Consider the following 23,056-nt stretch of genomic DNA (forward strand, 5'->3'; position numbering starts at 1 on the left):
CCGAAGGCGCCTTAAAGAATCTCATCTTCATCTTCCAATCAAACTCCTTCCACATGTTATTATTAATACCCTTATGACATCCAATGCACACTGTTTCCCACTCTCCATCCTCAATTATAATATTTAACTCCAGCTCCCATTTATTTTTGATATGAAAAGTATTGTCTGGTATATCCAGTAACAGATTTCTGTATATACGGGAAACATGCTTTTTGTTGGGTAGCTGATGTTTAATAATATTAATAAAGTAAGTTTCTACAGCGTTTACTTTTTGAGTTCAGGTTTTGTCTTCAATGCCAAAATTTAAAGTCACTGCTCTGGCTCTGTGGCAAAGTAATGATGATCCCCTCCGGCTCTGGTCGGTATGAACAGCAAAACCGCTAAAGCCATCATAAATCTTTAAGTAATCCCACCCTGCTCCCCCTCCCATCAATTCAACCAAACGTTCTCTCCTCTACTGAGGACTTCAACATGAAGCGGGTGAAGAGGCTCTTTCAAGGTGTCTTTAATAAGGTTAACTCGAGTCACGCAGTTAGCCGTTTGTTTCTAGCTCAGGATTCCAAGCTGCGAAAGTTGCTCCACTCCAAACTCTATTCACACCCAGCAAATTACATCTGGCATGTCTCTGCAGTCTTACAGTCCCTGGCGAAAGCAATCACTTATCAACAAAATACACTCCCCCTGCCCCCGACTCTACAGAACTGATACAGTGACATTGGTAGCAATAAAAAGTGGTCACACGCCTCACAGCCACGTCTCTACCAAACAAATGGCAAATTCAGGAATAAATAGACGGCTGGTTCTAGGCTGCGGCTGCTTGGACAGTAGGAACTGACCAACAAAACAGCGATTGTCCTGTCTGACAACAGAGCTGGCCTGAGGGAGAGCATAATGAAAGTATTGTGTTGCACTTTTCTGGGTGTGGGCAGGCTGAGCCGGCTGGCATAATCTGGATTCTATATAGGACAATTCCATCCCACTCCAGCCCTCTATTACCATGCTAATATGAAGGGGGGTTATTTTATGTGCATGTAAACAGTGCAGGGGAGGGTAAGCCTCGCTAAGCCTTGTGTTCAGGCTGTCTCATTTGCACCGCAGAGTGCGCCCACTTTCTTGGTCTGATATAATTGCTTGGAGTGCAAAATAACACTAATCATTTCCTGAGGCTGACGTGAGCCGATGTAAACTTGTATATGTGGAGAACATCCACTGACCTGGCCAAGATTTATGTTAAGTACCATCAAATTACATTTCACACAATATGGAAAAGACTATATTTCAATAACATTCAGCTAAAAGGGCCAATAAGGTTGAGTAGTTTAATTAAAAATGTCCCACTCACTCTGGATCTGACCTTAATTTACAAATGATTGGCAGCTAAGCTGAATACACCACTTGGCCTCTTGAAACTGTTCCCTTTGAAAGTTACGTCAGAGCTTGCGATGCTTGGAGGGACATTTTGTCACACTACTACACACTCTCCATGTCCTTGTGGACTCTCTTAATAAAGATGAGTTTAATAACACTGCCGTAGGTGGCATCCGTGCAAATCCCAGCTTCTTCTCTTTGTGGGTGTCTTGAGCTGGCCGTACCTCTCTGAGCTTCCTGTTAGTTTACTTTGCATGCTCCTGCGTCCCCTCGGAGAATCAGACAAAGACTTGCCCTCAGCGTGATATTCCCTCTGTTGTCAAACTGGAGAGAGAAGGAGCGGCTGCAAACTCTCCCTGCAGGCTCTCCCTGTATTCGCTTTCCCCTACAACCCCCAACACACACAGCTAAACGCCTGCCTCCTCAAATCTCATTGCCCTCATCTTCACTCTTATCCCCCCCTCCTTTACTTCTGCACCTCCTCTCCTCTCTCCCTCTGCTCTCTCTTAATAGCTCAAGTATGCTGCAGGACAGAGATCAAAGCGTCTAGTGATTTACAGGAAGGCCATACTGTTTCACAGCATCACTGACAGGGCCTCCAGACCCAGACTCACACCGGGATGCCTCGCCTGGTTGGCTGGCTCGCTCGCTGAGGAGCTGTCTGCCCGACCGACTAATTGGCTGTCTAATTCAACATTAGCGTTTATTTTCACCGACCAGAATCAATCAGAACAGACTTTAATGCTAGATTGTGTAACTTAGACAAAATAATTTCCTCCTATAATACTTGAATTCATGTACAACAAACCACATACTTCATCAGTTCAACACACTTGGAGTTTTGCTGCTATGGCCTTGCTTGACCAGTAGTTAATGATGGCTAATGTTGCTAATGTTAGCAAACATTTTGCTCATGTCAGCGTTCTCCACATCCACCAGAATTTAGTGCTAAATGCAGACTGGGAGCAGCCCAATCAAGCTAACAACTAGCCAACTACGATGTCAGCTTTAACATCAGTCAATTGATGTTATGAAGGTTCTGTAGATGTATGATCCAAGAGGCAATAGACCACATGGCGGCCATTTTCCTCTGTCACACACAGCTTGTGCTACTAAAAGAAGGATAATGTTGTGCTGCAGTGTTAAAGGTTGCATCTTACATCTCCCCTCAAAACAAAACTTAATGGCGGTCGCTGGTAGGGGAAACTAACAAAAACCAAACTAACCAAACAAAAACAAAAGAAACGAGCCAGAAAACAAAAAAATGGGAGTCAACAAAAAAGGAGGGAGTGAAGTTCTGGAAAAGAAAGAGCACTACAGTTTAAGAACATTCACACACTCACTCACAATGCCACACACAAAACCAGGAGAGCCAACTGAAGGCATTAACCCTCCAGTGTCACACAGCCAACTGCAGCAGAGTCACAAGCCTCCTTTTATAGAGCAGCCCGGCTGATGAGCTCCAGCTGCGCTAATGAGTGCAGGTGCCATCAATAGGTGCACATCACTGAAGGGGTGGAGCTTACTGCCTACCTTCCACCATAACAGCAAGTCATGTAAACATAGGGAATCTGACAAGTCGCCATCATTTCACAGCTTCCCGATTGACCAGCAACTCAAAAGATGATTGATAGTAAAAATCCGGAGGCTCCCATTTCAAGATAAAAACACACTGATAATCCATTAGATACCGTTTAAATGATGTTGGATGCAGAAATACTGAGCATAATGTCGCATAACGTTACTGACTTAACATGTTGGTGAAGGGACGGTAAGACAGTTAATGTTACATTGCAAGCTTGGTTGCATCCAGGTTTAAGTAAATGTGACTAAGACGTGTTGATGTTTCTGAATTAATTCATCTTCCGCCCTGTGCAACTAACTCTGTATATAGTGTTTATTTAGTCTATAGCTATTAGATTGTATAGTTATTTTAATCTTTCAACTATATTTTCAGATTAATTGTTTATCATCAGCTCATTATTCCATCATTTCAAAGTAATGTTTCTTTCTAGACATTTATACACTATGTGCCCATGTTGTCAATCATCTGACACTGAATCTCTTCCAGCCTTATGACTGTTGTTTTGCAGCTGACCCTGACCTTTGACCTTTCCGGGAAGACATATGCCCTCTGTGGTGCAATAAAGTATCATTTTAATGTTATTACAAAATCTGCTCTGGACGAAGGAGCCAAAAAACACATAATTTACAGCCTCCTCATCTCCAAAGCGGCTGCATAGTGGAAAGACTTCTTTTCCAAGTATTGACGTGTACTTTCTTTGCTTTTTTAATTTTGATATTTTTAATGTTGATTCACATCTTCCATGCAGCCATGTGTGCGACAAGCTACTCTTCAGCGACAGGGGGTTTGTTTCGCTCCTGAAGGTGCTTCATGTAGGAGGGTCACTCACCCTTCTTCCTGGCTTGCTAGAGGGATCTGGGAGAGCTTTGAGAGATTCTTGGCATACTCCTCTTCTATCTTTATCCTGAGAGGGAAGTAGAGAGTTTCATTACCACACAGCCTTTATGCAATGTGACTGTTTCCATGTGCATTTTCTGTGTTGTGCAACACAGTGATGTTCATGAATGAGCACAAAAAAGGGAAATGGTTTGTTTTAATGACAACTGCATGGTTTTCATGGTAACCATGTGTTGCACCAACTGGTATTTACTAAGCCTGGTCCTAAGTGTTGTTAAGACCAGTCTTAAAAATGGATTTTACGTCAGTTGCACCAAATGAACTCAAGCCTAGTCTTAACCATGTCCGGTCTTAGTGATGCACAACCACATGGATGATCATGCAGACTATGGCTATTTCCTAACAGTGTGCGATGCTAGGATACATTATTAACAATCTACCACTGTCTAATTTGCAGTGAATTATTTCTACTTTGCATCAATGTTATGGAGGGTCAAAGAAAAAGGAAAAGGCAATTTCCTTCACACTGAGATAACACTATTAATAGAGCTTTACAGCCAGCACGAGAAACCACTGACTGCCAAGCAGTCCAGAGTAATGATTAACAGAAGAAGCCATAAATGGAAGTTATAAATGATTGTTCAGATAAAATAGATGGACAGATATATTTTAGTGAGCACACTGACTGTTTAAGACGATTTTACCGCTGAATTAGTAACAACACCCTCAGACACATTCGTGTAAGTTTGAGCGTGGTTCAGTTGGGAGGATCTGAATAAACTTTGCTACAGAATATTCTCAATCATTCATGGCGTCTTGCAAATTCAGCATTAAAAGCAATACACTGAGTCATTTCTTTTCTTGTAAAAAATACTGTCAGCATGTCGCAGCATCGCTGTATCGACCTGTTGGCGCCTCCGTGTCTAAAGTGCGCCGTAGCTGCAATAAGCAGGTGTTTGTGAACACACAGTTTCAACTGATTTCACAATTCACACCATATGTATGAAAGATTTACACCAGGTCTTAGCAAGAATAAGGCCTCAGCCTGGATGATGCAACTGCCGCATCTATTAGGTTGACTTAGAACGCCAAGATGGGACAGACTTATCTTAAGCCCAGGCATAAGCCCTGCTGGTGAAAGTGGCCCCTGAGGATGAAGTGTGAAAAAACAAAAAGCGAAGAGGGCTGATGACGAGGCTGATACCTTTCTCGTATGAACTCGGCCATCTCTTTCTGCATCTGTTTCCCCTTCAGCTGTTTCTGCAGCAAGACCTCAAATCCTGTGATGCAGCCGTTGCCCTGGGTATCCCTCTTATCAGTCTGCAAGAGAAACAGAGGGAGCACCCGAGACACACATTGAACAAACACTTAACAGCAAACATGAGAAAATCACACCTTGACCAACCAGCACACAGACATACAACACCGTCCACGTGCTCCCTCAAATACAGAGGTAATGCAGCAGCATCAGAGGAAGGCTGAATCAACTACATGCACTTACTTAAGTGCATGTGAACAAACTGATAGCAAAGCTCATAAACTCACATTAGTCCAGGAGGAGGCCAAAACCAGGAGGTCTGAGAGTTGAATGATTCATCAAAACTGACTTATTTTACCAAAACCTGCCTTTCCCCGGCTCTAGTATCCACTTTTACCCACTCTCTCTGTCTTTCCACTGTACTGTCACCTCTGTGTGTATGACCACATAGTGTTGGCCAAACACACCACACCTGGCACAGATTACACTGCGGGGGTGGAAGATGTCCGAAGAGAGCAGCAGAGGCCAGCTGGCTCACTGTCCTCCAGCCAGCTACATGTAAAGTATGATCCTCCCGCGCTGTCTAGTGGATCTTATTAGAGCCTATGCTGATTCTCAGCATGCAGTGAAGGCAGTATGGGATAAATATGGAGTCATGTTGAAAGATGAAAAGGATCTGGTGTTGTTTTTCCTCACACGGACTCTTGGGGATGTTCATTTAACGATATACTGGAGAGAGCAGAAATGTCAACAGAGGCAGAATCGCTTTTTGAAAGAAGTGTGTTTCTGTCTTCGGGTTGCCACTTTTTCACATTCAAGAACTGTGCGGTTCTCAGAAAGTGTCCTCATCTACATCTTTTCTTTCTTCCAGTAGTATACTGTTTTCGTAGGACAGCGTCTGCCTTCCTACAAAGCCTTTTAGTCACTTGACTGACAGTATGGTTCCTTCATGCTTTGTGGGATAAGAACAAGAAGTACAATGTTGCCATGGAGTCAGTGGCTGTGTCCGAAATAATCCTTGTTTCACTCATTCCCCACTCTGTATAATACATTTAATACACTCACCTTGAAGTGAGTCGTAAATGGACTTTTGGCCACTTATGAATCATCATCACTTTACATTATTACAGAAACTTAAATAACTAGAAACTCCAATTCCAGCAGTCTGTGTATGATGACGTGATGCCTGAGAAAAAGGGTTGCAATTTTTTTTATGGTACTGGTCTTGATCTACCCCTTCAGATATGTTGTAGCCAGTTTCTGCAATGGGGCAGTAGACAGCAAATTTATGGCTCTCTTAAATGTTGAGGTGAACTTACCCAGAAGTAATCACAGTAGCTCCATTCGCTTGGCTTCAGCAGCTGCTGCTCCGGCATGCACGCAGGAGATGGGAACGTCACACAGTTAATCTGAGAGAGAGAGAGAGAGAGAGAGGGAGAGAGAGAGAGCACAACAGGGAGGGCAGTTTAATAGGGTAGTTTATATTATCATGACAGACAACTTTGCTTTGATGCCACTGTACTGTACAGCAGCACTATTACTGTTACACACACACAGGCTAGGTTTTCATCACTTGTGGGGACGTTACATAGACTTACATTAATTTCCTGGAGACTTACCCTAACCATAACCACTACTTGCCTAACCCTAACCTTAACCCCAGTTTTCACCCTAAAATTCAATGATTTGCATTATGGGGATCTGCATTTTGTTCGGCGAGTCCCCACAATGTGACTGTGTAAACAGATTTATGTCCCTGCAACGTGAGTAATACATGGGCACACACACACACAGACACACAGACTTCTGCTCTGGTATTCAAGGTAGTCTGCACTCTGTTGCTTTGGCAACACTCATCTCTGCAGCTCCGTGAGCGCACCAAAGTAAAGACGACATTTCCAATCGACCCAGCGTTGTTCATTCACTTTTCTCCATTCGCCCCGTCCTCGGGTCCGTGTTGTCGATGCAGAGCCTCTGTGGTTCTCAGCCTTTTTGGGATTCATCGTTCAGCTTTCTACCACAACACTCTAAACTTCTACTTTGGCCCGCTGCAATCAGCGAAATGGATTCCCAAAGATTGCCTTTAATTATCTTAGTGCAGTTAATTGTGCGCTGCTCATTCTCCCAGCAGCAGTGATGTTGAATCCATGGGCTTCAGGGCTCCCTGCTGTGAGCTGCCTGGTTCTGCTCTGGGGTTACACTCAATAGGATGGTACACAATGCATGGCACTCTCGTACTTTCTGTGCTCAGGGGCTTAGTGCCGTGCTTCTATATTTTTCATTTAAACCTCTAGGGAAGTGGGGAAGGTAGAAGACAATCACCTCTAACCTCTTATGAAATGCAGTCACACAGGATAATAAAAATCTCTGACATCACAGCTGCTTTGGATACAAAAGTCAGAACAAAACCTCGGCTTTGCTCTGAAAATGAGGAACTTGCTCCACAGATTCTTCAGCTGCCAATTCCATTTTTCACGACAAGGAAAGAAGAAAAGAAATAAAGAGACAAAAGGAGGAGGAAGAAACCACACAGCTCAAAAAGAAACTAAATTAAAAGCCATGTCTTCGCAATAAAGAGACACAGACTGACCCCAGGTTAGGCAAGAACTCCGGTGCAAACAAAAAGAGCTTCATCCTCTCTCACATTCATTCCAATTAACCTCAGGAGGTAAAAAAGCCTGCAGCAAAGATGCACTGTTTCTATTTAAAAAACTTCAGTGGCACCAGAGAGCACTCTCTTCCATTGCCAAAGCCTCGCCGTCCAGAGCAAATCGACAAATGTGGTTCAGCTGATGACATTTCCAGAGCCAATATTCAGACTGAAATGCAAGAAGAAGAAAAAGGCCTCTAATTCAACCTTATCTTGGCTTATGAAGCTTATAATTTGTTTGAGGTAGTGACTCTATTTAATCACTGCTGAGGTCCAGAGGTTGACAGCTAGCAGGGCTTTAAACTGACCCCGACTTCCTCTGGTGAAGATGAGGGCAAGGCTACTTCCAACAGTCTCCTGTGAAGGGCTTAGTTTGTTTGCATTCATGCCCACACACTGCTTCCAGCACCTTCTTTCCTGACCTCTGTTGACCTCGATCAATTGACATTCACTAAACCCCCTCCTCTTAACAGTGAATGTCCAATATTAGTTTAACATTCGTAACAGGGCACAGCAGGCCTGCCAAGCTTTGGATTTGTCCGAATATTGAAGGGTGCGTGCATTATAACAGAAGAATTTGGGGGGTGGTGTCTACTGCCTTTCAAAAACACAAGCGTGAACTGGCACAGAACAGCTTACAGTGTGTTTATCTGCTTTAGCATAAGCGGCAAACGTTAGCATGTACTTGTACTAACTAGCTTACTACTCACAACAGTAGACCAGTGTTACCTCCAAAGCAAAGAGGAGGCATGTCTTCAGCTAACTTCATTATTTAGCATGGTTACAAGTGAGAAAAAGCCTCGTTCAGGAACATTCACTTGCTAAGCTAGACAAGCGAATATTGGGTGCTACTGTACCAGAGCTTAAGAAGACGTCAGCAGCTCATTAGCATCTCTGTCCTTTGTTGGATTTGGGGAAGCAACCATGGGAACAATCTTGCTGTCCGAGTTAGTGTTAGTTAGTGTCACTAAACGTCTTTTATCTTGTGGAAATTTGGAAAACAGTATTATGAAAATATGAACAATAAAGCAGGAATCTAACCTGTGCTGCTTATGCAAGTATGTTTTTTCTATAATACGCTTTCTTTTTTTTCCCTCAGTTATTATATCTAGCTTACCTGCAGGACAAGAGTGCTTTTCCATGACTGTTCCCTGGGACATTTACTGTAACTGTAGCCTCATTTTTTGGGCTTTATTTCAAGTTTGTAACCACAAAGACTTTTACAGGATTCTCGTTTCAGTGAGAGTCAGCGAGAGGTACTGTTTTAAACTAACTCACGGAGTTAATGTTAGCTAGCTAATGCTGCTAAAGGTAGTTCTCTTTTTAGTTAAATCAACAGTCGTCAGCTAAAAAATGAGAAGCTGCTTTTGTCTACTTTGTCTAAAATCAATAATGGACCCATTATTTAAAAAAAAAGTAGTGTGAATTTCAAGTGGTAAAACTGCATACACACCATGCTGAAATGGAAAAAGGGCTTGGCCAAGGGTCAAATGATCTGTTCAAGTCTTGGCCTTTCGCCTGCAGTATCAGCAGCAATTAAAACTGGTGCCAAGCGTAGCTCTCCTCACCTCTCTTTCTCTCATGTTCCCTGTTATAACTATCTGCTTATCAATAGCATCACCCTGGTTGCTATGGAAGCCGAGACATGCCCCCCCTCTCCACCGAATCTCAAGCTTGTGGTTTCAAATGCACAGTAAGAAAAAAAAGTCCTGAGAAAATGAAAGCCACAAAGGCAAAGCAGCAACACCTCTGCTATTTACTAAGCGTGAGGCCCAACAGGATGCAACGACCTGACAACAGAGGAGAGATCATCTGGATGCTGGATGGGATGATGTCACTGTGTATCTGTACACTAGCAACTGCAAACAAGCACCAAACACACAGAGCAACACTGAGGAGGAAATTCAACACATTTAGGACTCTCACATAGTCAAGATTTAGTTTGTATGTTATCACAATATGTTTAATATATTAATTTTTTTTTTATGGACACAACTGATGCAGCGAATATGTATCTGGAAAAATAAATCCCAGCTGGGCATGGTGCACTCCTGGAAACTGCATTTTCCTATATTATCCTTTCTAAAGTTGAGGAAAAAATACTTAAATCTGGTCCTCCAGGGCTACTGTAGAGAGCCGGGGTGAGTTCGTGGAGAGTTAAGAGTTCCCATCAGTTACCCCACTCACCGTGACCGTGGTCTCCTTGTTCTGTTTCCTGGTGGGCGACGTTGATCCCGGGCTCTGCTGAGAGAAGAAGGACGCTCCATCAAATCCACCGTCCTCCGTGTCAGACATGACTGCTCAACATACACACACTGTCACTCGCACACGCACACAAACACAGTTGTTTTCCTGGCGAGCGCTGCTAGCGTCTGTCTGGTGCTGCCTCTGCTTCTGCTGCTGCTGCTGGTGTGTATGTATGTGTGTTAGTGTGTGCGTGTGTTGCTGTGCAGAGTAGGGAGGATAGTTCTGCAGAGCAAAGCAAAGCATGGTTGGCTTTCGCTCTCTTTGTGTGTGAGTGTGGACGTATGTGTGTGTGATTTAACACTTAAGCTTAGAATAGAGAAATTTCCAGTGTGCTGAGATTAACCAACAGTGGGGGAGAGCATATGGAGGGGGCAGAAATTAGCAAAGAAGCATAAATATAAAGCAAAATGAAGTGGGGAGTAAGGAGTTCCACACCTCCTCTCCTGAAAAATGAAACATATCAACAAAAACAGGACCTTGAATCCTCAGCAGTGAAAGTATGTTGAGACTATCTGAATGGACAATTTGGGGCACATGCCTGCACAAGTGTATGATGCAGAAAAGGGGGGAAATGAGGAGACAGAGTGAATAAGTGGTGGGTGGATCCTGTATAACTGCACCCGGACTGCCTGGTTAATTATGATCAAGGGAACAGATACTGTAGGAGGGATTAATCTGCTCTAACTGCCATCAGCCTCTCCATTAATAATGAGAGGCGAAAGAGAGAGGGGTTTGATCATCTGAAATGTGGAAAGACTACATCATGCATCATTATTATTATCAAAAACAGGCTGTGGTTTATTTTTATGACTGTATAAAGATGCTACAAAAGGTAGGGCTGGGTACTGAACCTTAAAGCTGCATTAATCACTATTTTTAATGGATTAAATGTCCACATGTAGTATGAAAGGGGGAGCTTGTAGTGATAAAACCCTGTCAGTCCCCTCACCTGCAGGGAGGGTTTTAATGACTTTGAGCTTATTGTTTTGGTGATACGGGCTGCTGTTCAAACTTCACTGTTTTGGCTCACTCTCAGCTCTCATCATCTCTGTCTGCAGGAGCAGCAGGGAGCTGCAGAAAAGCTTCAACCTGCCCTATGCCAAACAGCAGACAGTTAAAGTAAGGGTCGGCCATGAGGTGGTGGAGGCCAAAACAGAGTTAAAAGAGTGTGTACACTGGACCTACATTTGTCAGGTGGCAAGAAACACGACTACAATTGAATGGTAATATTGATGATTTGTGTCTGCATATCTAAACTACACATAACTGGTGAAAAAACTCATACTTTAATTCTGGCTGGATCTTTGTTGCACGTCATAACCATCTCTCTGTCTCACCCAGTTTCATGGGTCAAAATTAAATTTTGTCAAATCAAGGCAAAAACCCCATGATCCACTCGTAAGTGTTTGTACTAAAGTAATAATGTAATATGCCTCAGTGAAACTCTTCTCAGCTTCTCTATGCTGTTAGTTTGATGACATCAGAGGTCATCTGCATCTGCAAAAATACAAATAATGTGTTGTGTGCATGAGAAATGACAGTGATGTAAAAAAGGCAAGTTTGACATAGCTCAGTGGAAACTTTCAACCAGAGGTGATGCTCACTCAACAAATTTTCAAGACTGCGGTGGGTGTGTACTATGTCAAGGAATAGGGATAACAATAGTCAGACGTCCTTACCTGTGGCTCCGTACTGCTCTTCCTAACCAGACTGTTGTGTGACTGCTCCAAATGATGCAAGGGACTACCAGCTGAGTGAAATCCATTCACTGGAGAGAAATGAGAGAAAGACATTGATTGAAATTAGTTATTTGGCTTGATGAATGTCTTTCAAGGGCTAGAGCTAGTCAAAGATCTGGATATGGTCACACAAGCTACATGTAAGTAAATTTGTGTGTGAAGTCTTTCTTAAGTTCATAGTAACTGCTAGCTAGTTTTAAACTAGTGACTGAACTTACAAAACTGGGTTTTACCATTAAAACTTCATGCACGTCTTAGCCAGACTTCAGTACTGTGCAAGTAACTATAATATGAACCAAGAAGTTACTGTAACATCACAAGCTGTCACTCAAATGATATATCAAACTTAACTGCCATGCTTTATATGTGTAAGCATGACTTGTGGCAATATTCGTGCAGTTTGAAACGAGCGGGAAATGTCCAGTTACGCTAACCTAACCTCATTTGTCCAAATGCTAATGCCAATAGCTTAATGTTTTGTAATTTGAGGCATACTGTATCATGTGTATGAGCTTTAATATAAACATTAATAAACGTTTCTTTCACTCTTGAAACCTAACAGGTCACACAAGGTAACACGAAGTTTTGCTAGTTGGTTCAGTTAGCTACACAACTATCACAACTCCAGTTAGCTACACAGTTACTGGGTGTGTTAGCAACAACCAAGCTTTACATGAGAATTAGTTTTTGTGGTGTCTAATTAATTAAATTTACTAAATCTCTACTTACTAAACACTTACTTCATAATGAAGTAAAGTAGTTGTTTATGCTGAAAGTAATAGAAATGCATGGGGGCAGTTCCCCTCATTTAAGCCCTCTTTAGAGGGGGACACATCTTGAAAACCTTACTGGCTCTCTCTGTTTATCTGCCTTTAGTGCAGGGCCAAAAGAAAGACAGAGGAGGCCTTAGTTCTGCAGTCGAGACTACAGATAAAATTAGTCACAGGAAGCGTCTGTGTGTATGTGTTTGGTGTGCATGAGCGGGCGCTTTGTGCCACCATGGAATTTTAGGAGAATTCACAGCCCGAGGGCACTAAAACTTGAGGAAGTGATAGAGTTCAGACAGAGAGAGATAGATCTGTGGTACCTGCAGGCAGGGAGTTCTTGTGTCGGAGGGACATCTTGGGAGTCCCAGGTGTACTGGACGGCCTCTCCCATGTCGTCTCTGACAGGGTGTTCAGAAGGAGAAGGGGAAGAAAAACAATGACATGAGGAGAGCAGCACCAGCTGTCATGTTCTTTCTGTCATTTTGTTAACAGAGTTGGAAGCATTTGTGGGCAACAATAAGAAGAAGTGAATCCATCCACGGGTGCACATTTGGCACTTGCTGCAGTCAGCAGTTAAACTGGAGCACAGCTCTTACAGTATCTTACAGTGCTTGTTGTGATGACTAGCCCAGCAATTAGACTGACATTTTGTTCATTCATTCACACGTTGTGTTCACGTTTTGGAGTGGGGTCTGTTTGAAAGTGGGAGCAGTTAACGTTGGACACGACAGTCAGAGAAATATGTCAAGTGAAGAGTTGCTATTTCTGGAAGTCAGCGTACAGCAACCTGTGCAGCTGGTGAATTTCATCCACCTCTGCCACCAATTTTGTGGCCATTTTTCTTTTTTCTCGTGTAGCTTGATAGCTGGCTACCTTTGCAGGAAGATGATGATTAATCAGCCTAAAAAGCTCTGACAGGTTTCTCCAACCTGCTGAAATAGCTGCTACTGAGCACAATACCAGAGCAATCTGTGACACTGGACCAATATGAGATATGGAGGTTTATTCAGAAGTCTGGAGTTTGGCCCATCAATCACAAATGTCAATAGTCATGGCTCCCAAGTTCATTTGCTAACATTCGTTTGTTCGTTAACATTAGCAGTCGCAAGCCCATTTTACAGCACACACAGCTTCCACAGTCATGTGTTTTTCTTAAATACTGATATCTGTGGTGTTTGTCACATTTTGTGGCTTTTTTGGATGTTGGATGTTGCGGCTTCAACATCAGCAAGTAACTACTTTTACTACTGTTATTTATTTTAAAATCACCTGTCACCTTACGTGACTCTGGATAAAATCTTGGACGAGGACACAAAAAGCATCTCTGACAATTACCCTAATATAAGGGGCTCTCTTTGATTTTTACTCTCGAGTGCCCATTCTCACCGCAGCACTGAGCTCAATTAGTCCCTCACTGTCAACATGGAAAGAAGAGGCACGGACATGTAAAGAGCTCTTATTTCATTTGGGTCTTTTTGGCTGGCTCTGCTCTATTTGGCGCCGCTTAGCAGAGGAGACAACTGAGCCAAGCCCATCAGCTCAAATGACACGCATGGTGGGGATAACTGGCAGCAGGCTTATGGACAGAGGCTGTGCCTTCACAGTTGATGTACAACACCAGCGCACAGCCTTTACTCACCGGCCCTAAACGCCTCAATTTCCCTCTGTTGGGTTGTCATAAACAAATCAATACTGTGAGACAAAATAGGATATTAATGCAGGAAAATACAGCATAATCTACTTAGCTCTGCCCTGCCAAAGGGATAGAAGTCAAAACACCATTTGGAAAACAATTTATATTACTTTCGATGTGTAGATGATCCAGATTCAAAGCCAGGAAGCTAAAATATCAGTGAGAAATTCAGTTAGAGCATCAATATCATCTTAAATCTGACACACCCTTTAACATATTTTTGGCCAAACAGCTTTTTTTCTATTTGTTTTATGAGTGACTTCAGATGTGTCTGAGATGTGAAACCTCACATATTTACTACAATGTTTGACAATCGAGTGGAACAGGTTTAGTTTCTAGGCAACTGGCTCTTGAAATGCAGATTGCTGATCATGTCTGTCAAACAGGTTTTTATGCAGGTGAGAGATCAGACTTGGCACCTGCCAGATGTATACCTGCAGATCCAGCGATACATATGCAGGAGCAGACGGAGCGATTCTCATCAGTCTCATTGTCACTGACATGCTGAAGCCTGAAAAGTTGTCAGTCACTCTAAAACGTCTTGATAGCCCTGATTGTGGAATATAAACCCAAGTCAGCTCAATTTACCCACTTTACCATCTGTGGAATAATTCATCCGCCCTTTTCAGGCCTGTCATGGCTCGTAATGATGTAAATTCACGACATCAATGACGGCACGAAGCATCGAATGCTTCAAGCTGCATGAGGACACGGCCTTTTATGGAGCATAAAAACACCAATTAATGCTTTTTTGATTCGGAGTCATCGCTGGATCACGCTCACCAGAGTGCAGCAGCAGAAGACGGCAGCTGTGGCGGAGCAGATGTGTGTAAGCGAATGTATGAATGAAAACAGTCAACAGCAGGTTCGAAAATCAAAAATACTCTGGTATCAGCTTACTGTCCGCCAACTAAGCTGCAAGTGAGACGAGACATCGCTGAGTGGAGAAGGAGAAATGCCCTAGTTTGCTTTGACACTGCCATATTTTATTCATAACCATATGACACTGGTCCATGATGCATTAGCTACCTCCTGTCTCTGTTTTTCATCAATCACAGCCCATTAACACTCCGTATCATCCCAAAGAGGAAACACCGGTGACAGACAGTGCTTAACGGATCTCCTCTCGTAGCCATTAAGATAAAGCAGAAGAAACACTCGGGTAAGTTGGCGTGAGACGACGCCTCTGAGTGGGCACGCAGGCCGATGCTTTTGACTGACACAAACCTCTGCTGGACACTCATTCACACAGGACAGGACAGGACAGGACAGGACAGGACAGGCGGCGTTTTCTTATCCGTGGTATTTAAGAATGAGGGCCATCTCTTAGGATCTAAACTGGACAAGGTTGACATTTGCGGGAGAGGAAGCCGAAACGAAACCAAAGCATCTGGGTTCTGCTGCACAGAGCCACGCTGACATTTGTCATAACAAGTGTTTCCATTAAGGTGCTTTTATGCACAATTTGAAATAAAAAAAAAAGTCACCAAAAAGCTTTCACGCTCGCTCTGGGTGGTTCTTGCCCTTTTCAAAAAAGTCTTAGTGTGCTCAATGGGAGGTGGAAACACCTTTGCCAAATAAGTTCTGACGTAGCGAACATGACTCACAGAAGAAGAAGAAGAAGAAGAAGAAGAAGAAGAAGAAGAAGAAGCTGCTTCCACTGTCGTCATCTTCCCAGATATTCCATAACAAGCAAAAACACGGCTGCTAGTACCGACAACAGGTCCCTGAAAACATGGCCAACAGTAGCTGACATGAAAAAACAATTTGCCCAAGGAAGACAAATTCCTCCAGACCTCTCTCAACAGTCAGACTGAAGCAAACGATGGACTATCACATCTGAGGCCAGGACAAGCAGGGCTGAACGGCAGCCATGTTTTGTACAGTCACAGTACAGATGAGTCAATATGAAGTGTAAAGAAACTGATGCAGTGATGTTAAGCCATGCTGGTAAACTGGGAGCTGTAGTTTTTTTGAACGTTAACAAATTAAGGTTTTTTTATGTTGTCAAATTGTGGCTGGTTCCCGAACATGTTTCAGACAGATTGACAGAAACAGAAGCTAGTGGACAAGTGGCGACTTAAGCATATTCAGCCTGTAAACTCTGGTCCTGTGCTTCACCCGAGTGGGTGTTTTGGATATGTATACTGCGGATAAGAAGACGTTTTAGCGACCATGTGACCAAAAAGAGCCACAGACTTTGAAGCAAAACAAACATACTGAGGTTTTCTCAAAAGGCTACAGGATGTTACATTTCCAGAGCCGACGTACGCAGGGGCTGAAAAAAACATCATGCTGTTTAATCAGAGCTTAATGTGTGACTCAGACTTCATTCAGTGTGCGTCTGCTGCAAATCTTCAGCATGAGTACTGACACCGCTGAGTGTCAGGCTTGGTGTGTTTAGAAAGGAGCCTACTGGTCAGACTGGGATGAGAGGAGAGTCTGAGGAGAAGGCTGGTACAAACCACAGCGCCGTGCACCGCTGCACCCAGCAACACAGGAAGGAAAACCTCGAGAAAAAAAGAAAAACAAAGCTCCAACACAAGGACATGCAGGCCTCACCCACGCACACGGCTCCGTTACTATGGCGACGGTGAAACACAAACGCGCGCACACACGCAGGACAGCATCTAATCTAGCTGAACTTTAGAGTAACAAAAGGGAGGCCCGGTGAAAATAGCTGAGATGCTATAAATACTGTTTCAGAAAAAGAAATGTTATCGGACGGGTTTGTTTGGAAACAGCTGCTGCGGCGGTGAGTTTGAAAGAACCACAGGGCCGTCGTACAGCGCGTGTGTTAGGACAGAGCGTTCTCCAGGCTTTCATTTAGTCATCATGCAGCGAAGGCACAAAAAAAAGAAGTCCTGGAGGTTAACTGTGCCCTCAGAGGCCACTTTTACACCACCGCAGCAACAACACTGCTTTATTTATGAGCCAGGATACAGATGTTTTTTCATGTGCAAGAAGTTATGAAAAATTAATCATTTTCTCCCCGAGGAAATGTTGTGGAGCTCTTGTCATTTCTGACTCTGTCCCTTTGGGATACGATCAGTTTTAACAGCGGAGGAGAGCCTCCACACCCTGTCACATGAAGACAAAACAGATCTGTCGTATTCCCACAGGAATAACCTGGAGACCAAGTCAAACGTTTCTGATCTCAACTGCTAAAGCGTCTAATAACGACACGTTCAAGACGGTCAAAAATAGAGAGCGAGGGGAGGAAAGGGAGGAGCGACTCCCCCGGACTCGTGGATGGGTGGAGCCCTCGGCTAATTCTGGATGCCCTCATGGCCACAATCTGACCACTGCAACCGTGATCAGAGACGTACATGATGTGAGCAGCTCTGATGTGAAGCTGGTTACACTCTTAAGTGACTGCGAAGCCGCAATCCCTGTGACATAAAGGGCACAGGTGAACAGAGCCACTGCGCCTCGTCTGATCTTTAACGGCACATGTGGGTGATTTAAGGCGCTTTCACACCTGCAGTGCGGCTCAGTGTGGTCTGGGCCGGTTCATGTTCACACTGACCAATCTCCATACTCATGCGCATACATGTTACCATGGTTACCAAATGATCTCACAGGCAATATGTCCTTACAGAAGGTCGCAGACTGATGCCGTCCTCACAGCAGGCTCAGTCCGGCTGCTGGTTTCATCCATGGCCTGCACCTTCTGGTAGCAGCTAGCACCGCTTTCATTTTACAGATGTGGAAAGCCGTCAGTGATGATGCAAAAAGATGATGATTCATATGTGTCTAAAATCTCATTTAACCAGTCATGAGGTGAAATTACTGGGCGTCTTTTATGTTGGGAGTAGTGAACGTGTGAGCGTTAGCATTAGCTGCAAGTGGTGCCGACATCACCAAGCTTCGAATGTTTTGCAAAGTCTCAGATGAATTTTGATGTGCCAGGCACCGCAGAAGGTGTGACCTAATAGAACACAACCGTAAATGCAGTCGTGTTTTCAGCCCACATATGTACAACAGCCACGTGGGTGGAAATAAAAGGTGTTGCGCAGTAACAAATGGGGCCCTCTTCTTTAACAGTTTGTCCAAGTGCGAGTGCACGCCTCTGCATGCAGTGCATACAATAGCGCAGTTTCACAGGTGGCTGCCATCTTCTCTTTTCTTTTTGTTTGTTGTTGTTTTTTTTTTGGACCCACCCAAACGAGACGAGAGCGTAAGACGGAAGAAGATGAAGAACACTGAAGAAGCTGGACCGAGTGATTGGATCTCAACGCGAGACCCTGGAGACACATAAAAACACCAGGTATAGATGTAATCACGTTAAGTTATACCTCAATACAATCTGGACGCAAGAGCCATTTTAATGCCAGGTGCAAACAGGTTGTGAGAAAGCTGCACTTTCAAACCTTATTACATCCTGAGGGCAGAGGCACACGAGAGCTGCCAAGACAAGATATTAGTATCATCAGTCAGGTTTTACAGTGAGGTCACCCAGGGATAGTAAAGACAGACTATGCTGCTATGTCTGCGGAACAGAGGAGGGCATTAAGCTGTCTCTGCGCCTGTGTGTGTGTGTGTGTGTGTGTGTGTGTGTGTGTTCAGGGAGACACTGAGCGGTGATTGTGTTGACAGAAACAAGGCACTATCAGCAGTATCAGTTCTTCTACGCCCTCTGTCTCTCACTGGTACCATCACTGCTGCAGAGACACAGACTCGTCGCCGTTTAACTCAATTGCTGTCAAATGAAGCCGCTCAGGTGTTGTTTTGTCCTCCACGGACATTTTTTTTTAATGAGAAATACTGTTTTAGTTCTAAAATCCAAAGAGCAGCGGGGCAGCGGGGCAGGACACCTTTTTGTGCAAAGTGATTAAAACTGGGAGAGGTGGAAAACGTCTCACTTCAGGAGTCGTCTCAGAGATGCGCACTTTAGCTTCTACGTGTGGACCCACAATGCAATGCGCCTCTGATGTCAGGCTCCACACACAGAAGGTCAGAGCAGCAGTAGAAAATGTAAGAGATCACAGAGCTCTGATTTTAAGCAAAATCCTACATTGGCTTTACAAAACATAACGTAAGGATGATTTCCCCAAAACTCCTTTCAGCCATGTTGATTACTTTGCCATTTCCTAAAAATCAAACAGTCACATAAGCATGTTCTGTTATTTCCTCTCACACTGTGGCAGATCAGAGATTTTTAAACTGCGAGGCGCACCTCTCCGGGGGGGCGAGGAGGGAAAGATGTGAGACAAAGATACTGTGTGAGGTAAAAGGGAAAGGTGCGCGCTGATGTTCTAAAAGCAACAGCAGGACTGCAATTTGCATAAAAATGGTACTCCTCAGAGTCACAACAGACAAATCTGAAGACACAGACATGAGGCACATAGTTTTAGATTCAGTGTGACTTACACTTGCTGAGGATAGCTGATGTCCATCACTAATGAATTTCCAGAAATTGGCTCCAGAACTTGCCCGATAATCATGTTTTTCTAAGTATCACAGTAATCCAGTGACAGTTGCCAGTTGTCACAGGTACACTGGACGCCTCTTGCTTTACATACACTGAATATTTGTAGCTCAACATGATGGAAAACGTGGTTATTTGCTCCTTCCTTCCTTCCTTCCTTGACCTGCACATAAACAGAAATCTGCAAACTGCATATTGTGGTTTTAGTTATCTGGAGCTATTTCTTAGTGAACAATAGCAATGGCTACGACTAGCTTCCTGCAGCCTTGGCAGGTACCGTCGTGCCTGTGTGTGTGGGTTAAGTTACTCACTGCGTAAATAAGACAGCTCTAGAGATATATGGAGTCAGGCTAGCTTTATGCTAAGCTAAGTAAACTGATACTAGTAGTCATAGCAGTTATAGAAATGGTGCATCTAAAGCAGAATGTGTCCTGGACTGTTACCTGTCATCAGCTCTTACCGTTGCTCATGGTGTTGACGTAGTATCGCCGCCCTTGTGGAGACATGTAGCACCTCCACTGAGGAGGCAGCGGGTCTCTGAGGTCCTCAACAGGGAGCTGACTCAGAGATGCTGTCCTCTGTCAAAACAGAAAGAGCAACGAGAACATCAGTACGTGTCAGTAACCATAAACAGGCTCAACACCACACTGGAGGCTAATTTATACACCAAGATGCATCCAAGACAAAGATTCACGTCTCAAAGGTCTGTCCCAACTGAAACAACCGCTGGAGATAAACAGATAAAAGGAGATAAAACAAAACCACTGAAGATCAGGCTGCACAAGAGATGCGGCAGAAATGTGCAGCACTCAGCTCGGGTTCAATGAGGTTCTCATTTCCTCAAGTATTTCACAACCAGCAACCGATGACATCATAGCAGAGCAGGCTGAGCCGCTGCTGCTGCCACACAAAGAACAACAAACTGCCTCTGCAGTTGGACTGAGACCCCGGGCTCCAGCATACACGAGAAGACCATGAGAGAGCGTGTAGGCAAGCTGCACACATCTGCTTCTGATTAGCACGAGAACAACAGGCTGAGACCATTGTAACACATTATGGAGATGCTGTTTGGAGAGCCGGATGAAATTCTATATCAGCTCCAGTTTGGTTACAGGGGTCCGTGGCCACTCATTAAGGCATCTACAAGAGGTTAGTGTTAGTAACTGCAAGGAAACTCAATCCAGTCTCTGCAGGCTAGATATGATTCAGCTTTGCAGCAATCACAGGCGCACTGTAAATGAGCGTTTGCTACACCCCATCTCTGAACAGGGATTGTCCAATCACAGCTTTACGAGCATAACTACGCAGGGAAGGCCTGCCAAGCGTTTGGCTTTCTCTGCATGCTAAAGTGCTGTGCATGGCGCTTAAAGAGTTTGGAGGGTAAACATGTAAGGAATGGATTAAACTGCTCCAATGTTAGCTGCAAATGTTAGCATGTCCGCTAATAAAAGAGGAGAGTTTGATACTATGTTATGTTTTGGGTTATAGGTCACGTTAAAAAACCCTGTGTTGTCAACTTGCACGCTCACTGTGTGTAGTATTTTCTCCGTGTCTAGCAGTCCTGGATGCTATCAGAGTGTAAGTTCATGTTCGCAGCTGCATCCTGCTCTTTATTAGTTCGGTGGAGTTTACACTCCAGCACACCCCGGCCAAGCCTGGTGCCTGTTTTAGCGTTACAGTAACTGAGCACATTCGAAAAGCTTTCAGTTATGTCACGTTGAAACTGAAACATACAGTGAAAATATGAATAGTAAACAAAAAAATCTAACTTCAGTCTTTAATATCCATCTATGTAAGCAGCTAAACACATAAGAACAGCCTGATCTTCCATTTTTCCTCATCATACTTACCAATACTAGAATTAAGTAGCTCTACACTGCAATACAAGAACAATGCTGTTCCTCTATTTGCATCTTGCACATGCATCATCTACTGGTGGAGTTTTTGTCTAGAATATGTAGCTTTTTAAGCATTTTCCCATAGACCCCCAATATAAAACATCTCTAAAACTGTTCAACACGACACATCAAACTGCAAAACAAGGTCAGTTATTACTGTTTGTAATATCAATTGTTCATCCATAATTGTTCCATGTTTTCCTGTTTTTCCCAGACCATAGATAAGTCCCGATGTAAAGTCTGGAATGTGTGGGTGGGGCCAGCTGGACACAAACAAATGCACATGTGCATCATTTTAAGACAAATAAGCTGGGAATCTTAAAATGTCACTAAGGGAAGACCTTATTTGCCAACTTGTGGAGCTGAGGTTAGCTTCATTAGCTTGCGAACTATGGCTGATGCTGTGAGTGACAGTTCAGTGGTCATCGACAAGCTATATGCTGTATCCTGGACTAATCAGTGGGCGATGGGTCAGTTCGGCTGTTCGAGAACAGGAAACCAATAATCAGTGAATCTGACAGGAGTGAGTTCTCTTCTCTGACTGAAAAGTCTTAGGAGGCCACGGCGGAGACGTGCTCGGATCAGGGTGGGTGAGGGGAAACAGGAACGCCATTCATTATCATAAGACACACCAGAGGGAGGATGGTGAATACCAGCTCTAAGGCAGCATTTCTTCACAGATATTTACCATCTCATCCCCCACTTCTTAGCGGTGATCGAGCAGTATTTAATTCAAGCATAAACTGGCCCTGGAGGTAAAAGCTGCGTCACCTCAGAGAGTGAAGTCACTCTGGGCCCGAGCTGGAGGAAGAAACCCAGAGCCCTCTGGTCTCACAGGAGGGAGAGTATGAATGCATGTCAACCCCGGGTGACTTATGACTACATGTAATTACACAGTCTCTGACAGCACTGCAGCAATGTTTTCCCTTTGATGGTCTTGGTGGTCACTGTTATATTTGTCCTTCGTGTGCCTTTGAGAGGCAGATTTTCTTAAATAGTCCCGTCATTTCCAACAGCAGTGGAAAGTAGTCCTGGATGTAACAATGGATAAACTCCAACATGCCATGAAAGAAAATCAGAGCTATTCCCAACCTGTCAGCGACACAGGATCACATGTTTATGGACCGAAAAAGAAACGAGAGAAGAAAGTCAATAAGGCGGCCAAACCACAGATACAGTTACAGAAGAGAGGCAGTGCAGCGCTGCAGTACATGACTGCGCAGAGGAAAAGGCGCCTTTCAGTTGTTCCACACGTGTTGCTCCTAAGTCAGAAAACATGGCTCATAGTCCATTTGTTTTCACTGTTCTGGTGCAGAACTGAGTGAAAACAGCACAGAGCAAGCACACTGATCTGCTAAGGGGGGGCCCGCAGCAAAAAAAAAAAACGAGCTGCTGGCCCCTATTGACCCCTCATTCCTCCTACTCTGTGTGTGAGGGAGTTTATGTGGTTTATATGTAGCCAGTTGAATGTACTCCCTGTTAGTCTGTCCAGCTCGAATACAAATTTTGTGAGGAATATGCACCAGTGTAAAACCACCTGGAAACATACAGGTGTCAACACAGAGGGCCAGGAAGTGATGATA

General features: G+C 43.9%; 1 protein-coding gene across 2 annotated transcripts in view; it reads right to left on the bottom strand.

Annotated features, from left to right (window-relative positions):
- gas7b (growth arrest-specific 7b) overlaps nt 1–23,056 on the bottom strand; it is a 49,864-nt gene that overhangs the window by 12,536 nt on the left and 14,272 nt on the right. The window contains exons 2-8 of one of the 2 annotated variants that reach the window (XM_070991219.1): nt 20,036–20,153; nt 12,772–12,849; nt 11,625–11,713; nt 9,886–9,942; nt 6,368–6,457; nt 4,995–5,110; nt 3,783–3,857 (exon numbers count right to left, since the gene is read on the bottom strand). In XM_070991219.1, the coding sequence (XP_070847320.1) occupies nt 3,783–3,857; nt 4,995–5,110; nt 6,368–6,457; nt 9,886–9,942; nt 11,625–11,713; nt 12,772–12,849; nt 20,036–20,153 (623 nt within the window). The remainder of the gene's footprint in view (nt 1–3,782; nt 3,858–4,994; nt 5,111–6,367; nt 6,458–9,885; nt 9,943–11,624; nt 11,714–12,771; nt 12,850–20,035; nt 20,154–23,056) is intronic. The other variant, XM_070991220.1, reaches the window with a different exon arrangement.

The sequence above is a fragment of the Chaetodon trifascialis genome, chromosome 21, assembly GCF_039877785.1.
Source record: "Chaetodon trifascialis isolate fChaTrf1 chromosome 21, fChaTrf1.hap1, whole genome shotgun sequence".
Lineage (NCBI taxonomy): Eukaryota > Metazoa > Chordata > Actinopteri > Chaetodontiformes > Chaetodontidae > Chaetodon > Chaetodon trifascialis.